The sequence below is a fragment of the Rhagoletis pomonella genome, unplaced genomic scaffold (genome assembly GCF_013731165.1).
Source record: "Rhagoletis pomonella isolate Grant_MI unplaced genomic scaffold, Rhpom_1.0 Rhpom_scaffold_00010, whole genome shotgun sequence".
In the NCBI taxonomy this organism is placed as follows: Eukaryota; Metazoa; Arthropoda; class Insecta; order Diptera; family Tephritidae; genus Rhagoletis; species Rhagoletis pomonella.
The window spans coordinates 5,695,785-5,714,095 of NW_023458564.1; the positions used below are offsets into that span (position 1 = coordinate 5,695,785).

At 35.0% G+C, this 18,311-nt stretch overlaps 2 protein-coding genes across 2 annotated transcripts in view; both read right to left on the reverse strand.

The window, feature by feature from the left end:
- Positions 1-5,539: 5,539 nt before the first annotated feature.
- On the reverse strand, positions 5,540-6,206 carry LOC118745960. Its single transcript, XM_036479643.1, has 2 exons — positions 5,852-6,206; positions 5,540-5,788 (listed from the first exon to the last, which is right to left on the reverse strand). Exons 1-2 carry the CDS (start codon positions 6,105-6,107, stop codon positions 5,628-5,630), a joined length of 417 nt encoding a protein of 138 aa, XP_036335536.1. The 5' UTR covers positions 6,108-6,206; the 3' UTR covers positions 5,540-5,627.
- Positions 6,207-10,530: 4,324 nt separating this feature from the next.
- Positions 10,531-18,311, reverse strand: part of LOC118746483 (Down syndrome cell adhesion molecule-like protein Dscam2) — a 71,932-nt gene continuing 64,151 nt past the window's right edge. The window contains exon 6 of the mRNA XM_036480331.1: positions 10,531-10,651. Coding sequence (XP_036336224.1) covers positions 10,531-10,651 — 121 coding nt within the window. The remainder of the gene's footprint in view (positions 10,652-18,311) is intronic.

Genomic DNA, 18,311 nt, shown 5'->3' on the forward strand with positions numbered 1-18,311 from the left:
GATGAACTGTATGCACAAAGTATTTTTGAATAGAATTTCCTTGGAAACTGTTAGTCTTAAAAGAAAGTGACGCAATACGTATTTATCGGAGGAAACTTTCTAAGCTACAAAACCTTTAGTATGACCTTTAACCCCTCGTAATATCTTTAGCGGCACTAATATCGATGAGTTTATTGAATGTGTCGCTTAAAACTACAGAAGTAAGGTCCGTGCGAAAATCCAGCTTTCTCATAATTATTCCGAAGTGAAATTTTTTTATTCTGCATACTGCAGATATTGGGGCATGTCCAAATTATCCGAGGATCTTTGAGGAAATTTCTGAAAAGAATTTTAAAATTTAATCAAGTACATACTGGCCACTAATATATATGAAAATTTTGCTGTTTTTCAGTAGTTTTCAATTCCATCGATTTCGTTCGCCTAATTGTTCACCATAAAGAGACCGTTTGTAGAGACCGAAACAGTCGAGCGGCGCAACGTCCGGACAGTTTGATGAAATTGGATCAGTGTTGCCATATGCATGGGCATCAACACCACATAGTGACAAAAAAATTTTATTTGTGCCAGTATTTACATTATTTTGTAAAATCAATATTGCTATGTTCATCAATATTTCTAACTATAATCCATCACTAACAAACTAAAATTATTTTGATATTAGTTAAAATTGATATGACCCAAAATATTTATTCTGGTTGCGCAACTGATTAACTAAAACCTTACAAGCGTCTCGATTTGCAGGAACAATTGTTAATTAGTTTCACCCAGCCGTTGGCATTGAAGCTAGTCATTCATAAATTTAATTTCACTTACAAGGGAATAACAGAAATTCGCTTAAAGCACTAACATTTTGGAAATAAATACATCTACTTAGATTCATTACAGTAATCACAAAATGCTGAACTAATACATTTATGCATTTGTGGAGTGGTATGTATATGACTGCTGAAGCTTTAAGGCAAACACGAGTCAACGCATAAATGTAAGCCGAAATAATTTCATTCGTATTAAGTACGTATACATTTATAAATGCATATGCATATTTAATTAAAGTTTATAATACATATATATATGCATTCAGATACACACTCTTAGTATTTGAATAGCGCACCCTGTTGATCCTCAGTATGTACAGTTTTCCTTTCGTTTGTTTAATATTACTTTTTTTTTTAATAAAATAGTAAGATATTCTACAACAAAGTACGCCGATTTTAAATGTTTTTATACAAATTGCAAAAATCCTAATGACGTGCAGTGAATAAGTGATAAAGTTTTTAGAAAACTTTCTGATATGCCCATTGAATTTTATTGCAATAAAGTGCAAGTTTCAAGTAGCTGTAAAATAGCATTGATATCTGACTGATTGTTTTTTTTTTTGTTGACGGTGCTGCGCATTTTCTTTCATATGCAAATTTTGTCGAGCATAAATATGTACTTAGGATAGCGCACCCTTTTTTTTAAATTTGTATAGAATTTTAAAATCGGATTTACACGTTTTTTGTCGTATAATATGCTATATTTTTATAAAAAACAAGTAAGAAAGTCTAAGTTCGGGCGGAGCCGAACATTAAATACCCGGCGCAAGTATTAAATATATGTTTTCCACCTTTCCGAAAGCTTCCGCTACATGATAAGCCGGGGTGTATACATTTTAAGTAAATTAGCGTCCTTAAATTTCGAAATATTGCAGTTTCAAGCATATCTGAAATTTACCGTTATATGAAAAGCGGCCTCAATTTTAGTCCGATTTCAACAATTTTCAACGGTTTGCTTTTATGTGGCAAGCACAATAACCATACCGAGCTTGGTACAAATTGCTAGAACGGCTAGCGAGATACATATATGTGATCACAAGTGGGCGGTGCTACGCCCATTTTCCAAAATTTTGTCATAAACGTATTTCTTGGTAAAGAATTGTTGCAATCATCAATTTTGAATAAATTAGCTGCAATATTTACTGCTTTATCGAAGATTTTGTATTTCTCGAAATTACCGTTATATGGGATGTGGGCATGGTTATTGTCCGATTTTAGAAATTTTCGGCCAGTTGGTATGCTGTATCAGGACCAACAACTGTGCCAAGTTTGGAAGAAATTGGTGTAGCGGTTACCAAGATATACACATGTAACCATAAGTGGGCGTGGCTACGCCCATTTGCCAAAATTTTGTAATATTCTTATTTTTCGTCTAAAACTCATTGCAAATATCAATTTTGAGTGAATTATCTTCAGTAGTTACTAAAATATCGCAGTTTTCGTTTTTCTGAAAATTACCGTTATATGGGAGGTAGGCGTGGTTATTGTCCGATTTTTAAAATTTTCAGCCATTTAGTAAGCTGTACTAAGGCCAACAATTGTGCTAAGTTTGGAAGAAATTGGTGCAGCGGTTACCAAGATATACACATGTAACCATAAGTGGGCGTGGCTACGCCCATTTTCCAAAAATTTATAATATTCATGTGTTCCGTCTGAAACTCATTGTAAGTATCAATTTTGAGTGAATTAACTTCAGTAGTTACTAAAATATCGCAGTTTTCGTATTTCTTAAAATTACCGTTATATGGGAGGTAGGCGTGGTTATTATCCGATTTCGCCCATATTCAATACCATCTGTCCCACGCCCAAAAGAAGTTCACGTACCAAGTTTCGTTAAGATATCTCAATTTTTACTCGAGTTATCGTGTGCACAGACGGACGGACGGACGGACAGACAGTCACCGCTTAATCGATTTCTCTTTTCATTCTGATCATTTATGTATACATTTGTCTATATCTATCTCGATTCGTTTTGCCTGTTACAAACAACCGTTATGTGAACAAAGTTATAATACCCTTGTGCACAAGTGCGCTCGGGTATAAAAATAATGAATAGTACCAGGTTGACCGAGCTTTGCCCGGAGTGCATATACTTTTTTAAAGTTTTCAGGATTTGGATAGATTTAAAAAAATATTTTGTAAGTAAAAAAAAAAAGTTTGGATTTCAATATCTACAAAGTAAATTTCTTACTCTAAAATTTAGGTGGCAACCCTATTCCGAAATACGCTAGAATGAAAGGTATATATCTTGAGCGTATATCTGCTGTGTATATAAAAAAAAAATGTGATTGAAACTAAGAAAATAAAAATTTGTATTGCATGAAAGCGTGGCAACCCTGATGGAAAATATTTTAAAACCAAATTTGTCAATAATATTTTTCATTTTATATCCGTATTGCGATATTTTAGATAAATGTTTTAGAAAAATCGAAAATAAGTGGCAACCTTACACTATTATCCTAAGCAATAACATTTGGTATAAGAGGGAAAGCACTGTTTGTGAACCTTCTCATGGTACACATGAATGGTAATATTTTAACCTTTTCTTCTAAACAAAAAATTAAATAAATTCAAAATTGGTGGCAACCCTATTGAAAATATTTTTGAATTAGGGATCTTTAAAATACCTTCGATTTAGTACCCATATTATGATGTTTTAATTAATTTGTAACTAATTTCGAGTAGGTGGCAACCTTATACGAGTCTTCTCGGAATAATGCCTATTCAGATAACCTTGAAATCGAAAACACTATCTGTGTATAAAATTTCATCAAAATCGTTAGAGCCATCTCCGAGAACCCTATGCTCGTTTAATGTAATAAGATTGAATAAAAAAAACTAAGCATAAAAAGGGTACTCAAATGACGAGGAGTGTATATTTTAAAATTTCTAATCATATTTTACACACAACTTAACTTACACAGTGACACATTTATGAATAATTAAAGTGTACATACATATGTATGTATGTAGTATCATCAAACATTACATTAAAATTTTGCAAATGCAAACCTATATAAAAATCTGGGTACACACACAAATATATGTTACATTATTTTGTGGCCTAGGAAAATAATCTCTGCCAAATGTGTACACTTACTTATTTGTAAATATTTGAATTTAAATGAACAACAACAATTTATCCATTAATGTATTTCTGTGCTAAATAGTTACTACAACGATTTCAAGGTACTAGCATTCGTTTACCTAAAATTGTACAAACATAAGTAGTCTGACTGTATGTAGTATAGATATACTAGTGTGGCTGCGTAGTACTACTCGCGATATTGTAAAGTCTAAATTGGATTTGTAAAGAGCAGGAGATTTGAAAACATTTCATACAAATATTATGTAGGTATGCAAATGAATCCTTGACTGGCGTTTTGTAAGTTCTTTTTTTGTAGCATTGCATATTTAAATTTACGCAAAGCATGCGTACAAGTTTATGACACTGAGATGTGATTAAGCGTCTAACCACTGCAGCAGACAATGGTTACAAGGATATGCCTTCATATAAATACATATAAGTATGTACATACATATGTATGTGTGCACATAAGTACTCGTATTTATACGCATTTAAATGAAAGCCTCCATCAACATCTTTCCACAGCCAACACCTTAGCTGTCACATAATGAATGGCACAGCATACATATACCCCCAGTTGAAGAAAGATCAGTTACTTTTTACTTGTAGTTTGGAATATTTCGCAACAGATATACATATCGCCACCTGAGTGGAAGATCGACATATCTCGGCAATCAGTTCGAAAACGCCCTATCTCAGAAAACTTTTCAACAACGCTCTACTTCAGAATTTTATTGAAAGTTTTTAAAATTTTACAAACATCTAATATTTCTGCAAAATATTAATCTATGAAAATCAATCACGATCCGGTGCATACTGTCTATCACGGTGCATAGATAGCATAAATAGCATGATTGGCTAATTTTGTTATTGTTGAAACAACAACATTTATGCTATTTATGCTATCTACATGCTAGACAGTATGCAACGGATCGTGAATACTCTTAATATAAAATCTGTGCATCGTTTAAGCAAACAAACGATTAGTGTGTTGGCCGAGACTGGCTAACGCAGAGGCGAAGATGAAAACCTGATAACAGACGACCAGATTGCATTTGATGTACATACATATGTATGGAAGAAACATTTCTGAAGGCTTCAGTATAGGCGCGTTGCATTTGACAAAGATCCACATCTTTCACACGAACAAGGCGCATTCTTACGCGGCTCATAACAGTCGCAGACGATGCACAATGGGACTACAGCGGGCAAAAGTAGTAAAAACGGATTAGCGTATTCTGAAAAATGTAAATTTATAGAAAAGTGTCCAACTAACCCAAACAAAAAAAAATTTGATAAAAATGCATAAAGCATATACAATAGACTGGGTCGGTCCCCATACAAAAAAAAAAAGTTGCTAATGTCCGCCCCTAAATTTAAAGATTATGTTGAGAGGGTTCTGGAAAATTTTTTTTTTTTTTTTTTTAACCCTCCGAAATACAGCCGAAATGGTTTTTTCGTTGTAACTTGGTTATTTGACGGCCGATTTTTAAAATTGATATGTCATTATTTTTGTCTTGAGAAGCTTCACTTTTCGTTCTTATGTCTTTTTAAGCTTTGAAGTCGCGTTCGCATGATAAGGGCAGAAACAAAATTTTACCCCCCCTAAAGCATATTTTTTTCCTTACCAAACGAAAGTACTTAAAAATTCAAGAAAATGTTGCCTTCAAACTATATTACTAAAATAATCAACAAAAAAGTTATTTCACTTACAATATTTATTGCTACTTAAGCAAATTTTGGCGCGAATCAAGGCTTTTATATTGGTCTCGGCTTTCTAATTTTGCAAAAATGTGGCCCAGGCGCTTTTCATCAGTGACAGCACTTGCAGACTCACTAACAACACGCACAAACCGTTCGGTATTCTGGGAATGACAGAGGAACTCTAAAAAAAAATGATTTAAAGGTACTATAAGACCCGTGAAGTTTTTAGTTTGAAGATATTTACCTGGGATATTTATCACTTCATTTTCCGAAAATTGAAACATTGTAAGTTCACTATCTGGGTAGAACTGCACACAAGGGGGTTCCGTAATCTTAAACTGACTCCAATCGATCATGCTGACATACGACTTACTTTCAAAGTTTATTACGCCACGCTTTGGGACCTTGAACACGCGAAGCCCTGCTGGTGGATATTGACGTGCTGTTTTGATTTTTTCGTACCCATCATTACGTATCTCTGGATCAGCGTCGGTTATCATGGCTAATAATATATTTTCTGGGTGAAAATAATATGCATTATTTTCTATAGCTGAACGTATAATGGCTTGAACAGCATTTGATAGTTCGCGTATCCAGCAAATATACTTAAAATCGTGTCTACTTCCATGAATTGCTTGTGGCTGGCTCTTTACAAGAAACCAGAATGGTGCATAAACTTTCACAACAAACTCTACCATGTTTCGCAACTCCGCTGACGGGCTTTCTTTGGAAACATATACCCGAAGTAACCTGGAAGCTGTTGTAAGCCACCGAGCTGTACTGACGGGACCGGGGCTCTTACTAGCGAGATATTCATCGCATTCACCATTATTTACTGCCAAAACCATATCAAATAAATAACGCTGATCATTGCGTAATTCCCAAGAGCCACTATTTTCAGGAATAACTCCCATAGCAATAGCCTCAAAACCACTTACAACCTGACAAGGAAAATATATGTTTTTGTTTATAACATTAACTATTATAGTGTGGACAACCTACCGGGTATTTGGTGCAAGTCATAATTTCAGACCCCAACACCCCTGGCCAAACACCAGGTCCTTTCTGCTTGACAATATAATGCGTTAACAACTTTTTTAGAGGCAACTCGTTGAAATGTAACAAACACACATTCCACTGCAAGGGCCTTTGTAAATAACGTTCCATTTGTGCATTTACTCCAATTTTATATCCAGTATTGACAGCTGTACCATCACAGCTTATAGCTACAAGTTCGTTTAAGCAATATTTTTTGGGTATTCAAAAAGCTTACTATTGCTTGCTGGATTGCTTCCCCAGTGCCTTCTTTTGGAGATACGTATCCAATAAATTTCGAATCAGGCTCTTTCAAAATTGTAATATGCTCCTCTCTTAGAAGCATTGTTCTTACGCTACCGTGAACTATTTTTTTTTTTTTAGTGTTACGTCCTGTTTACCATCATACGAAATGCATTTAAGATCAGTGCCAGTTTTTGTTGCTGCTTCAGTTTGTGCTCTACATTTGTTACGCTCGCGTGAAATTTTATTTTTGTCAATGACCAGATAATCAAAATATTTCATAATTTTATCCGCTGTGTTTTCTTTAAAATCCTTTTTTACTTTTGTAGCAATCGCAGCTTGCAAATCTTTTATTAGCATTGTAGCAAGCAATGATCCAAAGCGATCTGAAGTATCCGTCCTATCTAACGCCGAGCAATAATTTTTTAAGGACAAATCAGATACTTTTAAACTTTGTGTGACTTCTTCACTTGCTTCATCGTCTTCACTTGAGCTAGGCACATAACCAATCGAACTTGCAGCGGTTTCAGTGTGATTTTCAACATTACATTCTAGCGAGCAATTGTCAGTTCTAGTATGATCAAGCCCACTATCTAATGACAAAAGCCTTGGCCCGCATTGATCATAAAGAAAGTCATTTACCGCGGTTGGAACTCTACTTGCACTAGGGCAATCACATTGTCGATTTAAGTCCATAATGCACTTACACTTTGAAATTAACAATATTTTATTCCATTCCTGATCATTATATTCATAAGGATGTTTTTTTACATTGTAATAACTTTGAAGGAGGCTTTCAATGTTTCTCCGGAGCGTAGTTCTTGTAACTATAGGGATGTTTGCCTGCTGCCACAACTTTGAAATTGTGTTCATAACTATTGGCAAATATTCATTGAGACTTCGATTTTTTTTGGAACACTTGCAGAGCCGTAATATTTAAGGAACAAAAAATATTCAATAACACCACGTTTCGTAGGTAACATTTTAATATCAATATCGCGCTTAACGAAAGCCATTTTTAAATTGCACACACTGTTAAGTCACTTTTTAATTTTATTTCACCAGCACAATTTATGGTATTAATTATAAATTATTATTATCAATACGAAACAACAGGTTTGACTCACTTATTTACTTTGACTTCCACAATTTATAAAATTTATTGGCATGATTAAATTACAAGAGGTTAGCTCGCTATTGACAGCGTCAGTTTTGCACTCCCCGGGTTGCTGATGCGACGAAAACAAAGAGTATGAATTTGGGAAAAATCGTAGCAAAAATGTACCTAAATTGGTACGAAAGCAGTGAGATTAAATTTCCAACTAAGAAAACTGTTGGAGGAATTTGTGGGGGCGAATTTTGTTAGCTGACCTAACCATGGGTAAACGACTTCATAGCTTAAAAGGAAATGTGATGACATGTTAATTTTAAAAATCGGCCGTCAAATACCCAACTTTCAACGAAAAAACCTTTTCGGCTGTATTTCGAAGGGTTAAAAAAAAAATAAAATAAAAATTTCGAAATCCTCTCAACATAATCCTTAAATTTAGGTTACTCTGTTGCATAAAAAAAATCAATTTTTGTTGTACTGTGTTATTATACTTACATCTGAAACTCATGTTGACCTGTGATATTAAAAGTGCTATAACTCCTTTGTTTATTATTTTAGTAATATAGTTTGAAGGCAACATTTTCTTGAATTTTTAAGTACTTTCGTTTGGTAAGGAAAAAAATATACTTTAGGGGGGGTAAAATTTTGTTTCTGCCCTTATCATGCGAACGCGACTTCAAAGCTTAAAAAGACATAAGAAGGAAAAGTGAAGCTTCTCAAGACAAAAATAATGACATATCAATTTTAAAAATCGGCCGTCAAATAACCAAGTTACAACGAAAAAACCATTTCGGCTGTATTTCGGAGGGTTAAAAAAAAAAAAAAAAAATTTTTCCAGAACCCTCTCAACATAATCTTTAAATTTAGGGGCGGACATTAGCAACTTTTTTTTTCGACCCAGTCTAATATACAAGCCAAAAAAAATTTATTTAAAAAAAATATATTTTGTCGCAAGTAATCACATTAATTTTTGTACTAGTGCGGATATACATATAATAAGCGAATATTTCTGGGTCAAGCATTGCTTTAAATTTTTAGATGTCTAATGAAATTTATAAGACAGTTTCACTTGAGGCTGTACATAATTTGGTGAGTGTAAATTTTTTCGAGTGCTTACTTTAAAAAGGGTTATTTAAAAAGGATCTGCTGCGAGGAACTGCGAATTCAGATCCCTTTCTTCTTTTTATAGACACATATCCTGTAAATTTTATTGAATTTTTAATGTAGAGCTCTGATATATACTATATTAAATAAATAATAGGCAGAATAAACTGGAAATGGAAGAGAGTGTAGATTTAATGACTCACGAATCTGACCATTTTCCACATTTCTTCATTCCTAAATGCGGAATAGTGCATATGCGAAGTTCAGCGAATTTGTAGTACGGTGAATACTTTTGGCCGCAGCTCATATGGAGACTTCCCACTTCCCGCTTAACCCGGTCAAAGCTAGTGGCTCATGTAGCGGCTATTAAGCGAAATTTGTTGTGAAAGAATCCATTCCATTCCAGCTTTTCCCAACCTCTCAAGCAGGAAAATTCAGTTGTTTCGTCCAATGAAATGATTGTGAAAAAAGCCTTCTCGAAATTGAATGTAAGGAGGGAGTCATCGCTTAAGTATACTGTGTGAAATACTGAAGTTCTTCAAGGGCCAACTTATTAACCTTTATGAGTGTTGCTTCACACCTGTTAAGCTCAGATATTTTCAATCCTGAAAAACGCTATGGAAAAGCAAATCGAGATACACCACTTTTTTGTCGATTTTAAATCCGCTTTCGATAACAAGAGGAGAAATTCTGCTTGTACCACGCGAGGCCTAAATTTGCGAGCCCTGGAAAACCGTATAGGGCTAATGTAGAGTAAAATTGCATACATACAACCTTCTGCTCCATCCGAATCGGGTGAAATGCTCCCATCAAAGCCAAATGACGTTTCAGACAAGGCCTCATACGACTTTCTCAAACACGGTGCGGACGATATTGACATCGTTGGCCTGATACCCAGGGATCTGATTACAAAAATATGAATGCGGTTACTTTCAGTGCCCTAAAGGTCCTCAGGGCTAGTCAAAAAAGTCAGGCCAAAAGTTTACACCTTAGCCTCGCGAAGGCTAACCTCTCTAATAGAAAGTGATGAGGTGATTTCATCTCATTAGCCTCCTGGCAGCTACTTCGATTAATTCCTCACGTAACCGCTTGAATACCAAGAATCACACCCAACAGTGAAACCTCAACTTTATGCAAGCGCAAGGAGCTTCTTTAACTGCCCCGATCCAACCTAGGCCAGAAGGATCTCGCAACTTCGTATGTCCTAGTTTTTACTCAGCGCTTGCTCAGCTGGCATTAGTCCCAACCGCCAAGAGCGCAGCACAAGAGAACAGAAGTGTCGGAAGCTGCTCCCTATGGGATGATAAAGTTTCGAAAGCAAGCCAAGACATCAGCCGCGCAGTTACCCGCAATATTGCTTTGACCTGAAAATACTCCGACAAGTCAGTAGGGACAACATGGCGTTCAGGCCCCTGAGAGCCGCCTAGCTTTCAGAGTATAGATATGCGCACCTCGCTAACTGATGTCTCACTCTTCAGCAGTGAGTCTACCTCTTCTTTGGTGGGAGATATTTCTAATTTAAAGGCACTGTTGCCGTCCGGAGTCCTAAACCTGTGTTTTTTTTTTCATAGAGATCTCCTAACAGAGGTCACCTGCGCAAACCCTATCTCGAAGTTTAGATCAATCCGTAAAAAACTTTACTGCTCCGTTTCTCCCGCCACCTGAGAGAGTGTTGGTAAGGAGAAGAAGCTGCTGGGTAATCTGTATGATTTGGAATGAAATCAAAGCCCTCCCCAGTTCCTGAGTGTCCGGTTTTCGATCCAGTTAACCAATCCTTTCACGACAGCTCCCAATTCAGGATAAGGCCTAAGTACATGAACCTGTCATAGAGCTGTTGGCGGACATCTCCGACTGAGGGAAGAGCCACTTCGGGGAGCGTACAAACAATACAATTTTTTCGTACAAAGTATGGTTATTATTACTTTTTGTGCTCACTACCAGGACGATAAAGTATTTTTGCATACACTTTGGGGTTCTGATTTCTAGATGTGCACAGAAGCTCTTAAAACTACCCTCAAACTGCTTACCAACCAAAAGGAAAAAATGGTAACAATTCAAGTAGTAAAAGCCGAATAACGGCAACACTGTCCCGGAATTCGTAAACATTGGGCTTTGGTGGTAATTCAACTTTTATGAAGGATAGGCCTTCCGATCTCTTTAAGCTCTGCCCCTTCAGTAACTTAACGAAAATTACAAGGTATCTTTAGCAAATTTAAGAAGAGCATACAAAATTCGATAGTGTTTTTAAGAAGACTTTCTCCTGGAAGAAAACTAATAAAACCTGTAATACTATGGATTCAAAAAGAGAATATTTTGATCGCAATTCACGTCTTTTTTTCTACATACGAGTATAATTCTGGTTTCCAGGTACATTACTCAGCATCAGTTTTGAGCTAAGAAATTTACTAATAGGATATGAAGGCACATATGTATCTCCAAACTTTAAATGCATAGCCTAACGTAGATGAAGAAAAATGCGTTTGGTAGATGTCCCGCCGAGCGTTGTGCATGCTGACGTACACTGGTGGTCAAAATTGGATGAATGGTGTTTTGTTTTTGATATTTACAATGATTTCCAAGCTAAATTTTTTTGTTATTTTTTATAGAAATATGCTTCATGCTTTAACCAAAACCGTATATATCAAACGATTAAACTTTATGCAGAATTCGAAAAATTCAAAAAATTTTCATTAAAATTTTGAGCTTTTCAATCAGAGTTTTTACAAAATTTTTGGGTATGCAGTTACAAGGCGTATGTTGTTTTAGTAAAACAGGTCCAAGTTTTAGGGTTCTAAAAAATCGCAAACATTATTTTTTTTTTTTGCTGACGGCTTTTGCGTTTTTTTTTCATACATATAACTAGTGCAATTTATAAATACTTGTGTTGATTTTTTTTAACCCTCTTTGCAAACGGTCTTGCGCATTTTATATGGGAAAAAGTGCAAAACGGGGTCAGAAAAAAAAAAAAATATTAAAATACAAAGCAATTTTTAGCCGCTCAAAACTTCCACTTATTTTACTAAAATTTCATAAGCCCTGCATAACCAAAATCTTTTTTATAAATATTCTGATTGAAAAGCTCAAATTTTGGATTAAAATTTAATGAATATTTCTAAATTCTGCATAACGTTTGATTTATATCGTTTCATTTAAAGCATGAACCGTATTTCTATAAAAAATTACAAGAAAAATTTTTGCTTGGAAAACATTGTAAATATTAAAAACAAAACACCATTCATCTACTTTTGACCGCCACTGTATACACATTTACATATGTATGTACGCGGGTATGCCACTATATTTAATAAGAAAGTGTCGTTTTTGTGCTGTTAGAAAAAAAAAGCTAAAAACCAGCCACAAGAGCAAAAACAATGTCATCTCTTGCAATAGCACTCACACGTTGCGCCTACGCGCAAGAACAGAAGAGTTTGTACAGCGACAACAGCCACAACGACAGTGCCGACGACCGCTCAATTGTCTCTGCGCCACCCAACCTGGCGTAATGTGTCGTGTACGCGCTGATTAAAAAAGGATCTATGTATTTACAAGTACATAAATATGTATGTCTTTATAAGTAGACGGATACACATTTACCCACATTAATTGCATACATACATATGTATGATGGAAGAAGTAAGCGGTTCCCTGAATTTGCACATGAAAACTCATATTTTCTAAAATATTATCGCAAAAGCTTAAGCCGCATGAACATGTAAAATAGTATAGATACAGAGGTATATGCTTGTTAGTAAGAATATACGCGAATGTGTACATATATACAGTATCGGTCATATCTATAGCACGCCATTTCAAAGTGATATTGTGTGCCACTTATGTTTATTTTTTTATTTTTAAGAATTTTCAATTAAAATTTAGTTCATTCTCGGACAAACCCCATATATACCCAAGTTCAACAATTTGTAGAAAACTACAAAAAAGTGTAACAAATTTTCACCTAAATTTCAAACTTTTTTCTCGGGAGTGATAAAATTTTTTTGAGGACACAGTTTTTTAGCCCCTGCAATTTTAGTCTGATAATGTGCAAATTTCAAGTGGCTACGAATTACCGTTAATTTTTTACACTTTTTTTGTCGCATTGGCTTCCAATGAATAAACTCAATTTATTTGTATATGGAAGAAAACCGCAACATCCTTGGCGAAAAAAATTCTAAAAAATCAGCGGTAACTTTTAGCCACTTGAAAATTGCACATTATCAGACTAAAATTGATTGGGCTATAAAACTGTGTATTCAGAAAAATTCAAACACTTCCGAAAAAAAAGTTTGAAATTTAGGTGAAAATTTGTTGCACTTTTTTGTAGTTTTCTATAAGTTTTAAACTTGGATTTATATGGGTTTTGTTAGATAAAGAACTGTATTTTAATTGAAAATTCTTAAAAATAAATAAATAAACATAAGTGGCACACAATATCACTTTGAAATGGCGTGCTATAGATATGACCGATACTGTACATACCTATGTAAATGTACTTGTAAAGGTAACATGTAGCTATGAATGGAAGCTTAATGCGGTGATATTTCTTAATTAAACGTTGCTTGTTTTTTGGTCGCTTGATGGTTTATGAAGTTGCCTACGCTAAAGCACGAATTTCACCCTCTAACAAACGCATTACTTTGCGGCCTTGCCATAAATACGAGCTCAGCGCCGCCTACAAGTATACCTCTTGTGGTGTAAAGAAAGTACACATATATGTAAGTAAATGTATTTTCCAAACCGCAATGTAATCCAGCAATACCGCGTAAATTATAACACGTACAAAATGGCAAGTACATATATAAATATACATATGTATGTATGTATGTATACGACTGTGTGCGCCCACCTTTTTGAAATATAGTCGCCCACACATGTACATACATACGTTATATGTTGGAGTACTGTAACTCGTCTAGTGGTTTCACATTTGTGCTAGTAATTTACCCCACACTGTATGCGTAATAAATTAAAAATATAGGCGAAATGATATTGCTTTCGCCGGCACGTAGTCGCATATGTTTTTCTCCCAACATTTGGTTGTAACTCAACTTGAAATAGTTGAATGAAGAGTTGTTTTTGAAGCTGGGTACAGCAAAACAAAAAATCGAGCTAATTTAGAAAGGGGAAAAATTATATCATGAGAAGTTATCTCAGCCTCAAGTGTATCCTATTTAGCTACTAGATAGATAGATAGACAGGTATAAAAAGTGTAGTGTTTACGACCAGTAGGTCTATTGTGCCCTCAGCTCATCACTACTGTGCATCTAGCCCTAAAGCTTCTATAAAGTTTAGAATAGATCCCAGCGTAAGGAGTTTATGTGCTCTTCTCTAGACCAAAAGTGTGCTATGCACCTTTCCCTTCTCCGTGCAACGGCCTTAAACTCAGCAGGAGGTGCAATGGTGTCTCTTCGGTGAAGTCAAAAAGTGACATAGATCGCTTGGCCTCTTAGCCTGCAATGACCTATCAAAATGCCTTTAATAGTTTTTAGCTTCTTCTTGTATTTGGCTGAAAACTTTAGGAAAATTACTTATGTAAATGTGCATATATGTATGCGATATATTTTTATCTAGTAAAACGCAACGCGTGAAGAACACAACATTCAGACTATATGCCATTCATCTGTCAGTAGTTTTGCCTGTTCAATCTCCTTCAGAGTGGAAGCCGAAAAGCCCGCTTGCAATGACATGCCAACCATCACTCAATGATGGCGGAAGTATGGCTTTATTTTGAAATGAAAGGAGGTCATCGAGGCGGAAGCAGTGTGATTATTACAATACCATTGACCATAGAGGCTACTTACCCGTATATGGAAAGAAGGTGCCGCTTTTGAGATGCAGGATCTCCCAAACTAGCAGATGGGAGGTGAAAATCTGAACTGAATCTGATGACTTTGCCTCTTACTACCTGCGACAGGGCCAGCTCTGTGAGCATAGATCTTACGTCCAGCGAAAACCTCGTATTGCGCCGAACTATTTATAACGTTAACTTGCAGCTTTCATTACCACGGTAAACGAGAAACTTTTCAAAATGTTGATTCGATCTTGTATTCCGATGTTATCGCCCATAAAAAAATCTGGCAGTAAATCATTCCTTGTGGGCTTATCATTCTAGAGATGGGTATCAAAGCCACCTGTGTTCCTACAAAGGCAAGGCAAGTGATCTATCTAACTACCGGGTGAAGTTTTCAATTCTAAACTGAAGAGTTCTTAGTGAGAATTCACTCCCAGACCACAGGTATATTGCATTTTCAACTTGGTGATGCACCGTGAAAAAACGAAATTTAAAGGGATGGCTTTTTTTTAGAGCTCGCCTGTTGCACCACATGGGGCTTTGTTGAGGCGGTGATTAATGTAACGGTTTCCATTTGTGTCAGTTTTGATAAAACTTGTCCGTCTTATCCCCCGTTTAGCTGCACTGCAATTCCCTGTTGGAAAAAAAAATCCAATTCAGGAGTTTTAAATCGGGATCTAGAAATAAATGATGAGATAAACTGGGAACACTACCACTGCACACAAAGGGAGCACAAGAAGCTAATTCGTTTCTCGAAAAGAATTCATTGAGCCAAATAGCTAGGTCGGTGAAAGTTCGGGGTTCGGAAAGGTCCGGGTTCACTCATGAGGAGAAACCATCATCTTCTTCGAAAATATAAGAAGTGATACTCCTTCAGGTGTATCAGGTGATGGTTGCACATTACAACAAATTAAAATGGAACTCGACAGTTGCAAAAATGTTTGATGCCACGCAAAATGTACCTGAGTGAGTCAATATAAACAAAAATCGTAACATTTTGGCGTGTAATGAGTTTTTCCTGTTGAGGACTGTAATTTTGAAGATTCGGCTGCTTAAGTGGGTCAAAATTGTGACTGATTTTTCTTAATTTTTGCTAGCCGTGTTGTGAATTTTCTTCCATATAATCACCTTCAGAAAAAATAATTATAAAAAATCAATGAGAATAAGAAGATGTTCGCACTATTTTACTAACATTTAGGGTCGTTTTCACAGTGACGAGTTAACTCTGATTCGGCAGTTAACTATAGATTTTCAGTAAAAAAATGTAAAGTTAACTGCCGAATTTGAGTTAACCCCCTTACTGTGAAAACGTTACTTAATAAGCTATAGAAATACAAACTAAAAATTGTTCTAGAAATTCTGATACAAAAATTTTAAATTGTGATGATCCTTTTTTAAACAAAGTCTTAAACTTAGATTTGGTCTTCGATATGTTTATAATAAATTCTAGTAAAATAAAGTACAAGTTCCAAATGGCTATAAATTACCCTTGATTTGTTAGAATTTCTTATTCGTTATATGGAAGCAAATGGAACAAAAAAATCTAAAAAATTAACGGCAGTTTACAGCCATTTGAAAATTGTCCTTTATTATACTAGAATTCTATGGACCAGAAAACTGCATACTCAAAATCTGTTCAAGAAATCTAATTAAAAAGCTCCAAATTTTTACGAAAGTTGTTTTTTTTATATTGCACTAAGTTTCAAACATCAATTTACACGTTTTTTTTTTAGAAAAAGCTATATTTTTATTAAAAAATATAAAAAATTAAATAACAAAAAAAAAATTTTTTAAATTTGTCAATATGTGGTGCGGCTATCATTTTTTCGAAAACTGTATATGATCAATATTTTTTACATCAACCCTCAGACGCCGAACGACGAACGCCGCCTCTCCAATACTTCCATGACTCCATGGCGGCGAGTGAAAAATTATAAAAAACGGCTACGGTGGCGTGGCTCGGCGGCGTAAACCTCTAGTATGCATGTATGTATACTAGGGTGGTCAAAAAAATTTTTCCATTTATTTTATATGGGAAAAAAACAAATTTTCTTTCAAATGGCATAGGATTCTTGAAAATCAATATTTACTCTGGTACTCTTCAGGTGACTTCCACTAATAATACGCAATTTTTTATTTTGCCATTTTTTAATATTAACGATTTTTTATGGGTCCCCGTTGCATTTTTTTTTTTGTGTTTTTAGGGGTCCTATAAAAAAAGCTAAAATAAATAAATGGTTAAATAAGCATTTCCTTTTTGGTTATTAAATAAACAAGTGTATAGCATTACTCAATGTCTCCTGAAAAGAAAAAGAACTTTCCGATCGAAAAGTATTGATTTTCAAGAATTTTTTACCATTTCTACCAATTTTTTTTTCATATAAAATACTACATGGAAAATTTTGAGCACTTTGAGCGAATTCAAGGGAGTGAGAGCATTAAAATTCCGACTTAACTTGCTCACATACTTTTTGTTTACCACCCTAATGTACACCCAAGAAGCGTAAGCCTGCGGTTCTTGCATTACCTATGCACTTACTAGTCTAAATATCATAGATGGCACAAATGAACATCAGGAGATCGCCCGTTTGTCCGATATTTATTTTTTTCTTTCAATAAATATCCTCTATTTCATATCCTTAGGTAAACTTAACAAATGCAAAAACTTTATTAAAGCACATCATAACACACATCCTTAAGTCAGGTTATCACCTTGCTACTCACGAGCAAATTGGAAAGAGTATAATAATCAGTCCACCATGCATACATATTAAGGAGACATAGATTTCCAAAAAAATAAAGGTGGAAAAATCTCAACTATTTTATGACCCAAAAATGTTTATAAAATTCTAATATTTATTAAACTGAAATTTCATTTTGAAAGAGCTGCAATGGCTGCTATACCAATCACGTCAGCGAACATCTTAGTCCTTATTTGAACTTTAAGAAATTGACATTTATTTACAAATATATTAGACTCCATTTATCCTTCTATGTTTCTATTCATATTTCATTGGGTACAAATCCTTTTGGAGCAAAGTACCTTTTTTATGACTCCCTGGCAATTTCTAAGATGCTATTTCACCATTTCACCAGCGACACGACAGGTTGCATTAATATTGTGTCCTTTGCAGCTGGTCGCTGTCGTCATATACAAAATTAAACAGCATATGTGTAGGAAATTGGCAAAGGACCAGGCAAACTAATACCTACTTACATATCAGTGTGGGAGAGTAACTGCATACATACATACTTACATTAATATGCGGTTATGTTTGTATATATATGCATACGTATGTATGCGTAAGGTATGAGCGTAATAGTTTATTTAACATTCTGCTTTTTGGATTGTCCCCGATGAAGGTGCAAATAAGGTATACGTAGAAAATGTTGATATATCTTACTCAAACAGATATAGTGACA

What these genes read in the sequence shown, in the direction of transcription:
- LOC118745960 (XM_036479643.1), bottom strand. Translation starts at nt 6,107, where the DNA reads ATGATAACCGACGCTGATCCAGAGATACGTAATGATGGGTACGAAAAA. An exon ending in TGAAGTGATAAATATCCCAG is followed by an intron (nt 5,789 to 5,851) that starts GTAAATATCTTC and finishes ATTTTTTTTTAG; the next exon opens with AGTTCCTCTGTCATTCCCAG.